Genomic DNA, 15,166 nt, shown 5'->3' with positions numbered 1-15,166 from the left:
TTAAAAGGTCCCAAACCAGAGTCCGGCTTTCAACACTTTATTTTATTATGACATGCATGAAAAACATCTGATTTATAGCTGCTACACCAACTATAAAGTTGAATGTTTCTGTGCCCGATGGTCCACACAGTTCCAGGTTATTCTGAAAAACAACAAGTTTAATTTAAATAGCATGTAGCTTTGTTTAAAGAAAAGGATAAATGACAACAAAGAATAAACTCTAATATGAATTAAATACTTATAGCAGTAAGTGTCCAGCTGTGGACAGCGAGCAACAGCTGGTCTGCAGATCTGAGACCATGGCAGGGGTGAAAAGGTCACTAATGTTAGGAGGGGGCACAGAGCTGATGAACGCTCGCTCTGCTACGCCTCACTGCAGGCACAGAGGCTACTGAAGGTGTCCTGCCACTGGTCAGCTGAGTCCGTCAGGAGTTGTTTCAGACATGATGGATATCTTATTCCTGTGTGTGTCATTGTCTGAAGCCAAGGTGATTCCACCCCCTATAACTATATGTGTGTACAGTGAATCTCCAAGGCTTTAAGGCCCCAAAACAGTGACTTTGGTTTTAAGTGACTTCAAAAGTAGAAAATGAAAGGTCATCCAGACTTTTATGTCTCTAAGACAGCCATGTAGTTCCAGTTACTGATTATTTTCCTCGGGCTTCGTAGATACACAGAACTGGGTGATATTAGCATAACAGTTGAGGTGAATACCATGTTTCCTGATGGTGTTCCCCAAAGGAAGTTTGCATAGAATAGAACTGGTCCCAGCTCAGATCCCAGAGGGACATCATAACTAACTGGTATGTGCAAAGAATACATGATTTAACTCATTGTTTCATACAAAAATGGGATCTATCAAATGTAAATGACTTAAACCAGTCGCTACACTCGATCCCAACTATTTGTTTAAGTCTTTAAGATGTTTTCCAGAGGTGTCACATACAGAAATGAGCTCTGACAGCAGAGACCAGATAAGATCGCCAGAAACTTTAACTAGTTTTAGTGCTGTGATGTAACTCTCATTCAGACTATTTAGAAACAGGCAAGTAGCTGTTTTAAGAAAACTTTTTGTCGAGGAATTTTTGTTAATTGGCTAAAATATCTGTATGATTCCTTAAATTTAACATCTCTTCTCGGGAAACTTTGAATGCATTATTCAGACACTTGGGTTGACACTTTGTTTCATCTGCATCGGTGCTAGAGAGACGTAATCCTTTTGGTTTTATATGGTTGTAAAGTGATCACTTTGCTTTCTCATATGGTCACTGCTCATTCCTGACTGGCTGACGTCCTTACAGAATAACGCTGAGCAGAACTCTTAGATTCTTCTTTTCCCTGGTGCTGGAGACATCCTACTTGAAATAGCATGTTTTTATCATATATGTTCTCAATTTAACACAGAATCTCTGCACCTGTTGCAGCTGCAACAAAGATCAGACTCACCTGAACAAACACAGCAACATTAATACAGTTCCATAATAATCAAGAGAGCAACATCCACATCTTACTGCTTGTAGCCTACAGTTGTTAACAAGAGTTGTTTGAACAGTTTAAGAAGCAGGTAAAGTGCATTTCAGCTGCATCTCTTTCAGGTTATCTGTTCAACAGTCACAGGCTTCCAGTGGATCCATGTGAGCAGCAGAAGCTGAGATAAACGGCTGCAGAGTGACAGCACTCTGAGGCGGTGAATGAAGCAGCTGTCTTAAAGAGGATTAGCTTTACTATCTGATTAGCAGATGACCTTGGAACAGATCAGTAACGAGTTGCATTCTGACCTCCGGCTCATCACTACAGAATGTGTTCAGGTGCAGACCGCCTGATTTCATTCAGTGTAGAGATGCTGTTAAGGTGGAAATGATGAGACTCTAAACATTAAGAGGCAGCAAGAGACATGGAAAGGTAAAATAAAGGAAATTCCACATCATGCTAATGCTGGCAGACGGACAGACAGCACGGAGAAGTTGAACTAACGCACACACCCATCCACACAAACCTTCTCTTGCTTATAAGCTTACTGGTGTGGTATGTGAATGCAGCTGCTGGACATGTTTGTGTACATGCAGGATGAGCTGAGTGAGTAAAGAAGCAATCCTCTTAGCCCAGATGACAGTCCTCTGCTGAGGCAGTGGGACCACAGCAGCTAACAGCTCACACTGTTAATAAGTCAGGCACGCAGAACAAGGACAGACAGATTAAAGGTAAGGAAGACATCAGTCAGTCCGTTTCTCAGATTACGAGGATAAGTGTTCTCCTTTTTAGGCATTATGTAGGTTTTACAGCCACTATAACTCTACCTGTAAGTCTAAAGGGTGCAAAGAACAGTGCAATCATTTTTAATTATCCTTTCTTCTTTCAAAGTCACAGACAGTAATGAAAACACAAGGTGTGAAAGGAACCAAAGCAGTAATATCTCCCTTTAACTCTCCAAGAATTATGCAAATTAGCAATGCTTGATTGTAAGATTTTAGAGATTCTTATCAGCAGATGCTTCTTTTTTTTCATTGTTTCATTCAAAGGTTTCCGGCTTTTCTAACTTCTGATTCCAATCAGATTTGTTGACGTCATAAGCCTCAAGCTTCACACTTTTACCTGACGACGGATCCCGCAACCCATCCCCTGGAGATTTGTGCTCAAACATCTTTAGTTTGAACCAAAATCTCGTCTCTTGTCCACAGATTCTGCATTTTCTTATTTTAAAGCCTGTTTAGAGACTAAGACATGTCTGACGCAGACAGATGTACGTAATGTAAGACCTCGGGTTTTGTATGCTGAGGAAGATTGTGCTCAGATATTTAGAGGGCAGGAGCTCATGCATAAAGATGGCCTTGAATTATTTTTGGGGACAGACTGAGTGTCCTTGTTTAAAGTAGGGTGTCACTTCTTGCAGGCTTAAAGCAGAAAAGCTACTTGAACTTACTTCTTGATGGCAAACACAACATATTTCATATCTATATAAATGGGTGAGGCACAGCGGAGCATCTCATTTAGCATGCTATCATTCTGAATATTATCACTTAGCATTTATCTAGAATCTGCTATTCAACAGGGTGACTAAGACGTCTCGAATCAAAGCAAAACATTTAGAAAACAAACAGTAAATAGACTAAAGTAAAAGTAATCTTTCTCATTCGTGTCCTGTGACCCAGAAAAAGTGGGTTGTGGTGTATTTGCTATGTTCAGGACGTCTTTTTGGGCTGCAGACCTCAGGTTAAGGGTTTGATTTCTCTGATTTAAGGCTTCCTGCTGCCACTGTATGCCACAGCTCATCCTGTTTAGAAAAAAAATTCACATTACTCTTCAATTATATCAATATATATTCACATTACTCAGTTTGATTTTGATTCAAAACATTATATTGAGTATATATGGAATATATTGTAGACCACTGTGTGCAAAAAAGCAGAAGAAATATTGAAACCAATCTATTTGGAGAGCTTGTAATCAGAAAGGTGAAACTGATTACACTACAAATACTCTTAAAATCAATCCAAAGGCTTATGTTCTATCTCAATTACAAGGTGTCTGTTTCTGATTTTCTGTCGTAGAACACGGTGTGTAAATAATTTAGAACCACCTTCTCTGAGGTTCTAGGAGAGCTGGTCTGATACTGAATGGTGACATGAAACCAACTGTTGCAGATGGGTCCAATCGGATCATTATCTGAGCTGTTAAAGTGAAGGAATTCACCCAGCAGAGATTGTAGGAGCCTGAGTAGTGCAGTCTGCACCGTTATTCCACTTTTTTGTTCAGGGATTTAATTTTTCCGAACTAATGTCTATAAAATCTCTTTTCAACACTCAAATTGAATAATTAAAAAAATAAATGGATCACTGAAGGACTGCTGTTACAATTTTGTTGGTGGCGGACAGAAGAGAACCCAAATGTCTCTTCTCTGGAGGTTTATTTAAAGACTGAAATGTGGCAGACAAGCGATGAACAGAACTACAGAGAAGAACCGAGAAGACGTAACGGCGAGGATCTGACACTGACTGAGACAAACCAAGGAAGGGGAAACTAATGAGGAAGGGGCTGCAGCTGTGGCAGATGGAGTGGAGAGGACAGGTGTGAAAGTGACAGGGATACTGTGGATACTGCGGGTAATGAACACAGGACTGAATGCAGGGATATAGATAAAGTAGGGTGGAGAGTTGGGAACCCAGAGGCACAAAGCTGGCACCCTGAAACCGCTGCACACGGCTGAGGTCACAGTTCAAAGCCCTCCATGAGTAGTCGTCCGGTGGGTAGCAAGGTCCAGGAGAGTGTTATGGCTGTGGGGAGCCATAACACTGTGGTAACCACTGCCTGTACCACTCCCTGTGGTCTCGGCCCGCTGTGGTGGATGGGAGAACGAGAAGAAGCCCAGTTGCACACCTGAGAAGACATACCATGAAGAACTGGAATAAATCCAGGGTCAACCAAGCAAGCGTTCAACTTCCTTGTTTTTATTGAGCATTCCTTCAACATTCAGTGATTTTTTTTGTCTTTAATGCAGTGATAGAGCCAGATTAATGTTGCCGGCTCCCTGGAAACAGAAACAGTCACATTTAAAAACCGCAGCGTGCTTTTCAGCATCTTAGATCAACAGAAGCAACATAAAGTTCTCAACACACTGCAGAATTCCTGAAAGTTGAGGGGGTGTTTGCTCAGTGCAGGCAGGGCAGGTAGGGGATGCAGGTTTATTGTTTTCCAGTTGGGAAAATGGTCCAAATCAAACTTTACGCTCCAGTTTGACCGAACTGTACCTACAGTTTTAGCCTGGCCCGCCGCTCAGCTGCTTTACACACATACACCCACAGAAAAGTCTAACCCAGATTCAGACGGCAGCGCAGCACAGGACAGCCTCTGTTTGTGTGCACGTCCCAGAACAGCAGGGTATTTCCTTGTGGAACACCAGGAGAAACCCTGAGAGGTGAAACAGTCACCGGATAATTGCTGCAATTATTTCTCTCGGAGCAAAGTGAAAAAACTGGTTCAAGGATGAGCTGGCTCCTTCTCTGACTTCCAGGACTGTGTGTGTTGCTAATACAGCTCAAAGGCTGTTGTGGAACATTAGTCCAACTTTACACGGACGTGTCAGCAAGAGGAAAGGTCAAAGGTGAGGTTTGTCTCTGGAACTGATTCCTACATCTGGGGGGGAAGTTTAGAATCTGCCTGATGTTACAGTAAATCCTGGATGTGTGTGTGTGTGTGTTTGTGTGATACCCGGCTGATGTGCCCTCATTGCTGCTGTCACATGTGCTGATGTAACTGATGTGTCATTGGGCTACCTGTGATTAGTTAGTACCAGATAAATACACCAGTGACTCACTGTGCTTTGTGGATGGAGACACTCCTGTGACCTCATTTCATCAGTTACCCTAAAGCCCAAACACACAAACTCACAGCTACTCACACACACTGTTTCCATCACATTAGTGCACATTACATTGACTTACATTAATTTCCTGGAGTCCGACACTAACCTTAAATTGGTTTTCCTACAAGAATCAACTGATTTACTTGCAGGATGACTTGGTTTTGTCCTCACAAAGCAGGCAAGTGAATGAGAGAGAGATCTGTGTAAACAGATTTATGTCCACACAACACGAGCGATGCAAGCACCAACACGCACGATTAGCAGTGATGCAAACTGGAAAGCTCTGTGAGATATGAATCATCATCAGCATCAGCTGGTTCAGCGTGATGGCAGAGATGATGGAGGAGCTTAGAGTGTGAGGCCTGGATTAGACTTCTCTCCTTTTGCTCTCCTCAGCCCATCTCATTGCATCTTCTATCCATCGCTCTCTTTAACTCTTCCTGCACGTCATTATTCTACTTAACTTATTTGGCCTTGATATTCCTTCTCATTCGGTTGGTGCCTTTTCCTGCACAATTTCAGAATGTCTCACGATGAGAAAGTGAGCTCATGATCAGCCTCATATGTAGAATCATGTAAAAAAGGAAGAATGCCCAATTTTAAGGTTTCATATAAAAATCTGAACACATAACATGTAAGACTGTATCATTCGTTATTTGAAGTCTGATCCAGCAGCTTGTAGCAGCAGCAGCTAAGTGTAAAACTAAGTGAACCCCTGATCCAGCTGCAGTGAGTTGCAGTAATGGTTTCCTGTGGGACGTTATCAGTCTCTCTCATGGTTGTGGAGGAATCTTGGCCCACTCTCCTCTCCAGCGTTGCTTCAGCTCATTGAGGTTTGCAGCATTGGTTTCTGCACAGCTCTCTTAAGGTCCCACCACAGCATTTCAGTCAGGCTGAGGTCTGGACTCTGACTGGACCATTGCAACACCTTGATTCTTTTCTTTTTCACACATTCTGCTGTAGATCTGCTGCTGTGTTTGGGATCTTTGTCCTGTTGATGAGCCAGTTTCAGTCCAGCTTTAGCTGTGGGACAGATGGCCTCACATTTGACTCTAGAATACTTTGGTATCCAGAGGAGTTCATGTTGGACTCAATGACTGCAAGGTGCCCAGGTCCTGTGGCTGCAGAACAAGCCCAGATCATCAGCCCTCCACCACCGTGCTTGACAGCTGGTATGAGGTGTTTGTGCTGATATGCTGTGTTTGGTTTCCTCCAAACGTGCTGCTGTGCATTATGACCAAACATCTCCACTTTGGTCTGGTCTGTCCAAAGGACATTGTTCCAGAAGTCTTGAGCTTTGTTCAGATGCAGCTTTGCAAACCTAAGCTGTGCTGCCATGTTCTTTTTAGAGAGAAGAGGCTTTCTCCTGCAGCCCTTCCAAACAAGCCATCCTTGTTCAGTCTTTTTCTAACTGTGCTGTCATGACCTTTAACCTTTAACATGCTACCTGAGGCCTGTAGAGTCTGAGATGTAGCTCTGGGCTTCTTCACCTTGGGGTGAACTTGCTGGGACGTCCACTCCTGGGAAGATTGACAGCTGTCCTGAATGTTTTCCACTTGTGAATAATCTTTCTCTCTGTAGAATGATGGACTCCAGATAGTTTGGAAATGGTCTTATAACCCTTCCCAGATTGATGGGCAGCAACAATTGCTGGGTTCACTTAGTTTTTCCCACACTGCTTCTGTGTTTTTGCTCAGTTTTTGTTAAATAAGCAGTGGGATGGTGTAATACAAAACATAATTTGTTGTTTATCTCAGGTTGTGTTTTTCTGATTTTAAGATACCTGATAAATACCTGATAATGACCCCTCCTGATTCATATAATCCATAGAATTAACAGGTTGTATCTTCCTTCCAAATGGCCTTTTAATATTATTATTATTGCTCCATCAATAATGACAAGCTGCCCTGGCTTAGAAGCAAAACGAGCCCAAACCATGATACTATCTTTGCCATACTGGAATAGGATGTGTCTCTTTATCATTTTAACTAAAATTTAACTCTATTTTGGTCTCATCTTTCCACGTTTCACATAATGCAAAAATGCAAAAAAATATTTTACAGCCTTGACATTGCAGTTATTCTACATACAGAAATGACAGAACTTATGTTTGGTCACCCTCAGTGACCACTTTTATTCGCTATTTGAGTTTTCTCAAAGATGAAATCATGTGATCATATCAATACAACACATACTGCAAGAATAAATGTACTTTATAATACTGTATCATCAACCATGTCTGCATGGAGTCATATAACATGTAACAGGTGATATACAGGTGTTGTTTCAGTGCTGGTGGCTTACAAAACTCTCTTTCATGTAGGAGACATTACTGCTTGTCCTCCTTTTGCTTTCATGCAGAGGTTGTCAGACTCATGGACACTGCTGTAATTATGCTGTCTCACAATTAACCAGGCGGTGATTCATTGATGTTCACTACGTAACACGTTTTAACTCCATCTTCTTTTCAGTCTATCCCCCTGCCTTCTCCATTCTCCATCCTCACCCTCTGCACCTCTCTTTTGTCAAAGTCTCTCCTCCTCCTCTCCTCATCACCTCACTCCATCTCGCCTCTCTTCTCTTCCCACCCTCCATCTGCAGCTCTTTTTTTCTTCCCTTTTGGACAGGTTGCTGTGTTGTATAATTAAGCCCTCTGCTTTTGAACAGGTCGCTCCTTTCTCTCCAGGAAGAAACAGGTTCTTCCCTAGGAAGACAGGAGTGGGACAGGAAGTTGTGGGGGAAAAGATGGCAGAGACAATGAGGATCTCTTTTATGAGCAGATCAGATAGATTGTGCTTACTTGGGAAGCAGTAAGTATAGCTACAATTTTAGTTAATAAGAAAAGAAAATTACATGTGAAACACAAACACAGTCTTCTACAATCCCCCTTTACACCTCACCTCCCCAACCACCAACAGGCTGCGTTCACATGGTGATGTTGTGTGTACTGGATCTGGCATAGTGGTGCTTACACAGAGTAGCAGAGAGGAAAGAAATCAATAGCCATCGACATGCAACACTGCATCAAGACTGTTACTGCCTGGAGAAAGGAGGGAGGGATGGAGAGACTGTTGTATACAAGTGGAGAACCCTTGGCAAGACAGTCTGCAAGAGGAGTGGAAAGTGAGAAATGACTGCGAGAGAAGGGTTGTAACTGAAAAGATCTATTTGATATAATTGAAGAGAAAGAAAAGAAGGTGGGACAACAAGAGGGAGGTGAAAAGGGGATTGTTATAAAGACGGAAGGCGCAATTAGAGACAAGGAGAAAGAAAATAAAAGAGACATGAAAAGGAGGCTGCAAATGAGCTGTTTGAAAGATGAAGAGGATGCAGAAAACCTGTCAAAAAGAAAGGAAAGGAAGTCAAATTGAAAACATTTTCTGGCACAATAGATTGCAGCACCTGTAAACAGAAGAATACACCTATCTCTGTAATAACTGTCCTGCTGTGTTGGGTATCATGTAATGTGTTGATTCCTGTTGTTCAGACTGTGTGCGTTTCTTACTCTATGGCTCAGGTATCTTTATAACGAGATTTGCCAGCTAGTGAGACACAATAGAACAGATAACCCAGGTATGAATGATGCCAATTCTATGATTAGTACCTAAAAAATAAAAGGTTTGTGAGAGCACAAACAGGAGGCGATTAATGTGGATGTTTTTTTTTTACGGTTCTGCAATCACAAGAAAAAATGTCCCCTCACGGTGCAGTAAAAGGGACAAAAACAGGATTATTAAGAAGCCAGCAAAAGCTAGATTCTTGCAAAAGTAATCTGGCTACTGATGGCACACGGTGGGAAATGTAAATATAAGTTTAACCTAGTTGGAAAATTATACCTAAACCTGAAATTCATTTTTAATAGTTGTTAACAATTTAATAGTTTCTGGCTTGGCTGGGCATTAGCATGATGAGGCTAGCATATAATGCTAACAACTAGCATATAATGCTAACAACTAGCATGTAGATGGTGAGAGCCGTTGTTTGCATATAGATATAAACCAGTTGTCCCTTTAATGTGAGGCACAACCAATTCAGTGTTCGCTGTAAAGGCAAATCTGTTTAACAAGGCAATTCAAAGCATTTACAGAAAGCATAAAACACTGAAAAAACAAAATACATGAACAACAATGCATATTGGGGTGTGGTTATGGGGGTGGTCCATGTTTAGTTTTCACTCCGAGGACAGAAAACTGTTCCAGATATCCAGAAGTTTCATAACATGCCAGAAGATCTGAAATGTATTTTGGCCTTAAACCATGACACTTTTTGAACTAACAGCAGTATTTAAAACCAACATTATAACGGACATCAAGCTAGTGCGGACACATAGGAACTGGAGTAATATAAGCCACTTCTCTTGGTGAGGACTCTGCAGTTGTCTTGGCTGCAGTTATATTTGGCAGACCAGAGCATATACTGATAGAGGTGCACTGTTGGGTAGATAGCCGCCTGTTTAGATTTTAGAAGATATTTTTGTATGGATCAGGTCTACATAGAGGTGATAATTACTCCTGCACTGTTGTTCTCATATGACTATCAAATCCTTCATTTAGATGGCATGATTGATCAAATACACGTTTATGATGCCACCTGCGTTACATGATATTTTGCACTGTTCAGCCACACCAATGAATCTACTGAAAGGCTGATTACGAAGCAGCGCGCTGCTGGGGGAGCTTGGGACCTGGCATTCATAAGGATATTACTTTGACACACACACACCACCACCAGCAACCGTATGTACCCCTCCACTTCACAAAACTCCTCAACAATATCTCAAGGAACACATAATGAGGCCTATAACACGGATCCTGCTGTCAAACCTCAAATCCAATTCTGGTCGAGCATTTGTTGAATGATTTTCAGGTGCCTGACACAAAAAGACAGCTCATGAGGTTCGGTGTCCATAGCGCCGTTATGGTGGCATGAGGGAAACTTACACTATATTGTGCAGGTGGTTCTAATGCTGTTGCTGACTGTCGTGTATTCACATGGATAACTAGACGTCAGAAAGAGGGTTAGACGTTCAAAAGGGTGTCTGACATAAGGTTCATGTTGAAGAGAAAAGGTTTAGCTTGTCAATCAGATTAATAAAGCTCAGTGAGGAGATTATGAACTTGTGTCTATCCTGTGTAGGTTGAACAGTGAACACCTTTCTGTTATATCACAGTCAGTGATTGTGTTTTGAATCTTTTCTTCATTTTTTAATTGATTAAAGGAGGATGCTGTGTCACTTCACAATAAGAAGGTTCCCGGTTCAACTCTCAGCCGAGGCTTTTCTGTGTGGAGTTTGCATCTTCTGCTTGTGTATTTGTGGGTCTTCAGAGGGTATTCTGGCTTCTTCTGACTGTTGCCTGTTGGGTTAAATGGTGATTTGAGACTGATTGGCCTTTTGATGGACTGGTGACCGTATGGGATAAAGTGGGAATGGAAAATGAATGCTGAAAGGTGAGGCTTGCTTTCCTTTTTTGTACTGAATTTGTGGCGTTTTGTGTTTCAGGACGGCTCATGCGCAGGGTAAAGCAGAGGCGGCGATGGGAGCAGCTCAGAAAGCCCAGGAGGAGAGTCGCATGGCGAGGGTCACTGCCAAGCAGTTCTCCCCGTCCTTCCAGCACCCTGGAAATGGTGGGCTCACACTCCCATGAACTCTCTGTCACCAGAATCATAAACTTTTCTTACTTCCCGCACGTCTGTATCCATGTGGACAGATATTCCAAAAAAAAGCGAGCAAACTTGCATCCAACAACAAAGAAAAACTCCCTTAGTCGTGTATTTATGTGTGTGTGTGGGTTGGTGATAAAGGTCAGTGTGGGCCACCCTCCAGCTTTGTGATTCTGCCTCTGTCACTCACACCTGTAGAGCGCCGCAGGTAGCCGGAGCATGTGAACATGCAGGGTGACACACACGCACACGCTGACTTTATGACACATACTGTACACTTCCACAGATCACACACACATACCTGGGATGACAGTGATTGCTCTTTTGCCAACTTTTCTGCTCTCAGCCCTCACACCACTAAAAAAACCCTCTCCGTGTTATTGTGAGTGCATCTATGTCAGGAAGCATCAGCGCTGACATTTACTGTGGCGACCCGGGCATCATCATCATCCACCCCACTGCTTCCTTCACATCTGTTTACCGATTTAAAAAAAACTGTGAGAAGTTATGATCTGAAAAGGTGGTCAAACAAGGTGGAGCGACGCGATGTTTTCACCTCTCGAATCAATTCTTCTTCTGTGAAATTTATTGTGCAGCTAACAAAACAAAAGCAGCTGTCTTTGTGATATCCAGCACTGTACCCATGACAGAGTTTGCAGCTTCAGCATCATTAATGGTGCCTGTGCAAAAGCGTTTGTTAATATTTTGCTTAATATTGTGTGTAACTTGTCCCACAGCTTTGAGAAAATACAAGAAACAACAAAACATGCGGCTCGATTGGGAGTGTGTACTCCAACTTATGGTAATGATTGATTTAATCACGTCTATTAGTGTGCTGATATCTTTTTTAAAGTAGCAGAAAGCAACTGTAATGCACGTGCACGTGCACGTGCACATGCACATGCAATAATCATACTGCTTCGTCCCAAAGTTACATAAGCACTGTGTCTATAGTGGCAGGTTTACATAAACGTATTAATCAGCTTTTATAGACACACAATTATCTGATGCACCATCAGTTAGAGGTTCCCGACCTTTTTTCCTGGATTTACTCTCACTTGTATTTAGAAAAAAGCTGCGCCCCCTCCCCGCTGTGGACACAGGTGCGCACACACACTCAGTATAATCTCTGCCACCACTTTACAGAGCTATAAGCCACACTTTTACTTTGATAAAAAGGAAAAATAACACAAAAACGAATGGCCGCCTTGAGCTTGTGGCCCCCCGAGTCACGGTGAGGTGTTGCTTTTGTCCCATCGGCCCCCAAGCGATCAGCTGCAGATGTGTTGTGTATCACAAGTCAGCAAAGTATAAAATTACATTTTTTCTTATGGTCCAAACATGTGCTGAGATCATCTGTGGGTAATTAAAACATTAAATATTAAAACATTAATCATTTCTTACAGTCCCTACAATCAATACATTTAAATGTGATTTCTGTCACTGTTTCCTACAGTCTCCTGTGCTCTTATTCAGGTGTAAAGCAACAGTTATGTACTGCCAACAAACATGGCTGCTGCTTCTTCACCTCCTCCCTAAATGTCCATCGTTTTTCTCGTGTTCTGTCCAGGTATGGAGGTGCAGCGGCCCAAGCGTCAGGTATCCAGCGAAGTGGAGGGTGAGGGGTTGTCGAGTAGTGCCGGTACGGCCGAAAGTCCAGATCTCTACATGAAGAGTGCGGGCTCTGATGACCCCTCCAACGATGCCGCCACCCCTGACCTCAGCCCGCCTTCTTCGTCGCCCCCCCACACTCCGCCTCCTCCTGCCCGGCCGTCCCAGCGCAGCAAGAGCGCCCGTTTCCACCGGCAGAGCGCTGTGGACCACGGGGACAGAGGGAAGGAGGGAGGAGAAAAGGATGAGAAGGGTGGAGGAGGAGGGCAGACTGAGATTCAGGTACTGATGGAGGGAGGCAACAGGGGAGGTGAAGAAGGAGGAGTAAAGGGGGAGTATCTGCGGGCCAACAGCTGGAGCGAGGACAAGAGGAGGGGAATGTTGTCGAAAGGAGGGAGCGGGGTCAGCGGGCGAGGAGCGAGCCGGACCAACGGACACAAACACAGCTCCTCTAATCACAAATCGCGGGAACACGGCTCATCCAATCACAGACAGGCCAGAGGGGACAGGTGGTCAGAGTCATCCTCGTCTGCCCCTTGGACGTCTGGGCACAGGGGCGTGCACGGCAGAGGAGGCCGACTGCTGGAGCAGGACGAGGAGAAAATGAGCAACTATGAGATGGAGATGAAGCCTTTACAGCCCAGAGACTCCACCACCCACAAAGCCCATGGGCACGGGGAGGAGAGGCACGCTCACGGAGAGGGGCGCTCGCACGGCGCGCAGCGACAGAGGCATAAGAACCGAGATGTGAGGGAGGGGGGGAAAGACTCAGCACACAACCTGGACAGACAGGGGGAGAAGATGGATTCACGGCCTCTACGCCGGGACCTCACCCTCTCCCCCCCTCTGAGATCCTCCCCCATCACGCCCGAGCGGCCTGACCTCAGCCTCACGCAGAGCAAAGGGAACTCGGTAAGGCTCACACACAAGCACACGTGCTCAGAGATGCTGGGAGTGGGGGGGCTGCAGCATCCTTACTGGTGGATTGTTCAGTAAACAGTTGAATCATTTTCTCAGATGATAAGTACCATGAACGGGGGGTCGAGTTTACTGGCATCACACCTCAACAGAAGGCATCTTTTAGGGCAAATGTGGCTGTGTGTGCAATAAAACCACCCAACCCACATCGGGACATGTAGCTCAGTGGGATGCGTCCTTGCTTTTTCAGCACTGTTTGTCGTTGGTGGGCATTTTGAAATCGTAGCTTCATCCACGCTGTGGATTTCGGGGGCCGTGTGTGGGGTGAAATCTTGTTCGCTGCTTCCTGTCTCACTGGTTATTTAGTAGGTTAGGTGATATTATCGGTTGCTGCTGTCACAAATCTGCTGGTTTAACGTGTTTAGAATAAGAACAACTGTGAAAAAAGGAAATCAGACCTGTTTGGAGTTACCCAGAAACATTTTCAGTGTCTTCCTATCGCATATACCTGATGCTTTGTTGAGTTTCCATATGTAATCTGCTGTTTTTGTTTTGACACACAGCATGTTGGTATTAAGTTTACTGTCTCTTGTAGCTTAAAAGCTTCTAAAATGTTGCACTTTTAAATCAATCATGAGGTTATTCTAGATTTTCTCTCAGCACTCCACACTCTGACTCACCTCCAGCAACTTTTCTCTCCTGAAAAGATTTTAGTTTCACAAAACTGGTGACGGCTGAGACTGGACGTCACATATTCCCATTCATAGAGAAATGCTAGAATCTAACCCTGCAAACATGGAATTTATTGGTGCAACGTTGCCTTGTGTAGCTTTGAATCTCCGTGACGAGTCCTGGTGTGAAAACAAAGCGAAATAGTTTTCCACACAACAATGTGGGACTTTTCCCGTCCCAGTGGAGACGGGACATCAGGTCATGAAGCCATTTTCTGGGGATTTAAGGATCCCCCCCCCCCCCCTTTGAAGTTAATTGGAAGTGTTAATTTGAAATTCATCTTCACAATTACTTACATTGAAAATTCAAATCCTTGTAGTCTTTCTCTTTGCTTTCCCAAAGTTTTCCAGACATACTCCAGTAACACTTTTCCCTGCATTCGCTGCATAAATCCATCCGATAAACCCCAGAACAAAAACACTGCCCCGCTGTGTTGTCATGTGTCAAATGTCGAGCACGAGCTGTTCCGGATGATCGAGGATTTTCACTGACAGTGATGAACACTCTCATTTATTAGCGAGCTTCACACGGACACACTTGCACTGGGAGCCTTTTAATACTCTCAGAGGGAAGCAGCTGCAAAGCAGACTGGCAGAGTCAGCATTTTCCTGCGGTTAATTTGTTATGGTTCAGTATCAGACATGATAAGATGTGTCATCTGATACTGTCTTATTTCTGGGGGTCTGGCAGGTCATCTCTGATGTTTATGATCACATTTGCACGTTTCGCTGTTGATTCCATCACTTGGTTCAGATAAACTTCTTTAAAAACCTGTTTCAGCATCAATCTGTCTCCACAAATTAGCCTTTTGAGCACATTTCATAATAACTGAGATTAGAATAATCCCACAAAGAAAGGTTTCTTTTTCCAAAAAAGCAGGATCAA

The 15,166-nt window shown here is 43.5% G+C and overlaps 1 protein-coding gene across 1 annotated transcript in view; it reads left to right on the top strand.

Moving 5' to 3' along the window:
- jph3b (junctophilin 3b) overlaps nt 1–15,166 on the top strand; it is a 50,441-nt gene that overhangs the window by 23,173 nt on the left and 12,102 nt on the right. Inside the window, exons 4-5 of the mRNA XM_072386694.1 lie at nt 10,860–10,984; nt 12,591–13,543. Of these exons, the coding sequence (XP_072242795.1) occupies nt 10,860–10,984; nt 12,591–13,543 (1,078 nt within the window). The remainder of the gene's footprint in view (nt 1–10,859; nt 10,985–12,590; nt 13,544–15,166) is intronic.

This window comes from Leuresthes tenuis, unplaced genomic scaffold (genome assembly GCF_036924035.1).
Source record: "Leuresthes tenuis unplaced genomic scaffold, fLeuTen1.0.hap1 SCAF_5, whole genome shotgun sequence".
Lineage (NCBI taxonomy): Eukaryota > Metazoa > Chordata > Actinopteri > Atheriniformes > Atherinopsidae > Leuresthes > Leuresthes tenuis.
Note: the sequence above shows the minus strand (reverse complement) of the source record. Positions and strands in the feature narration are given on the sequence as shown.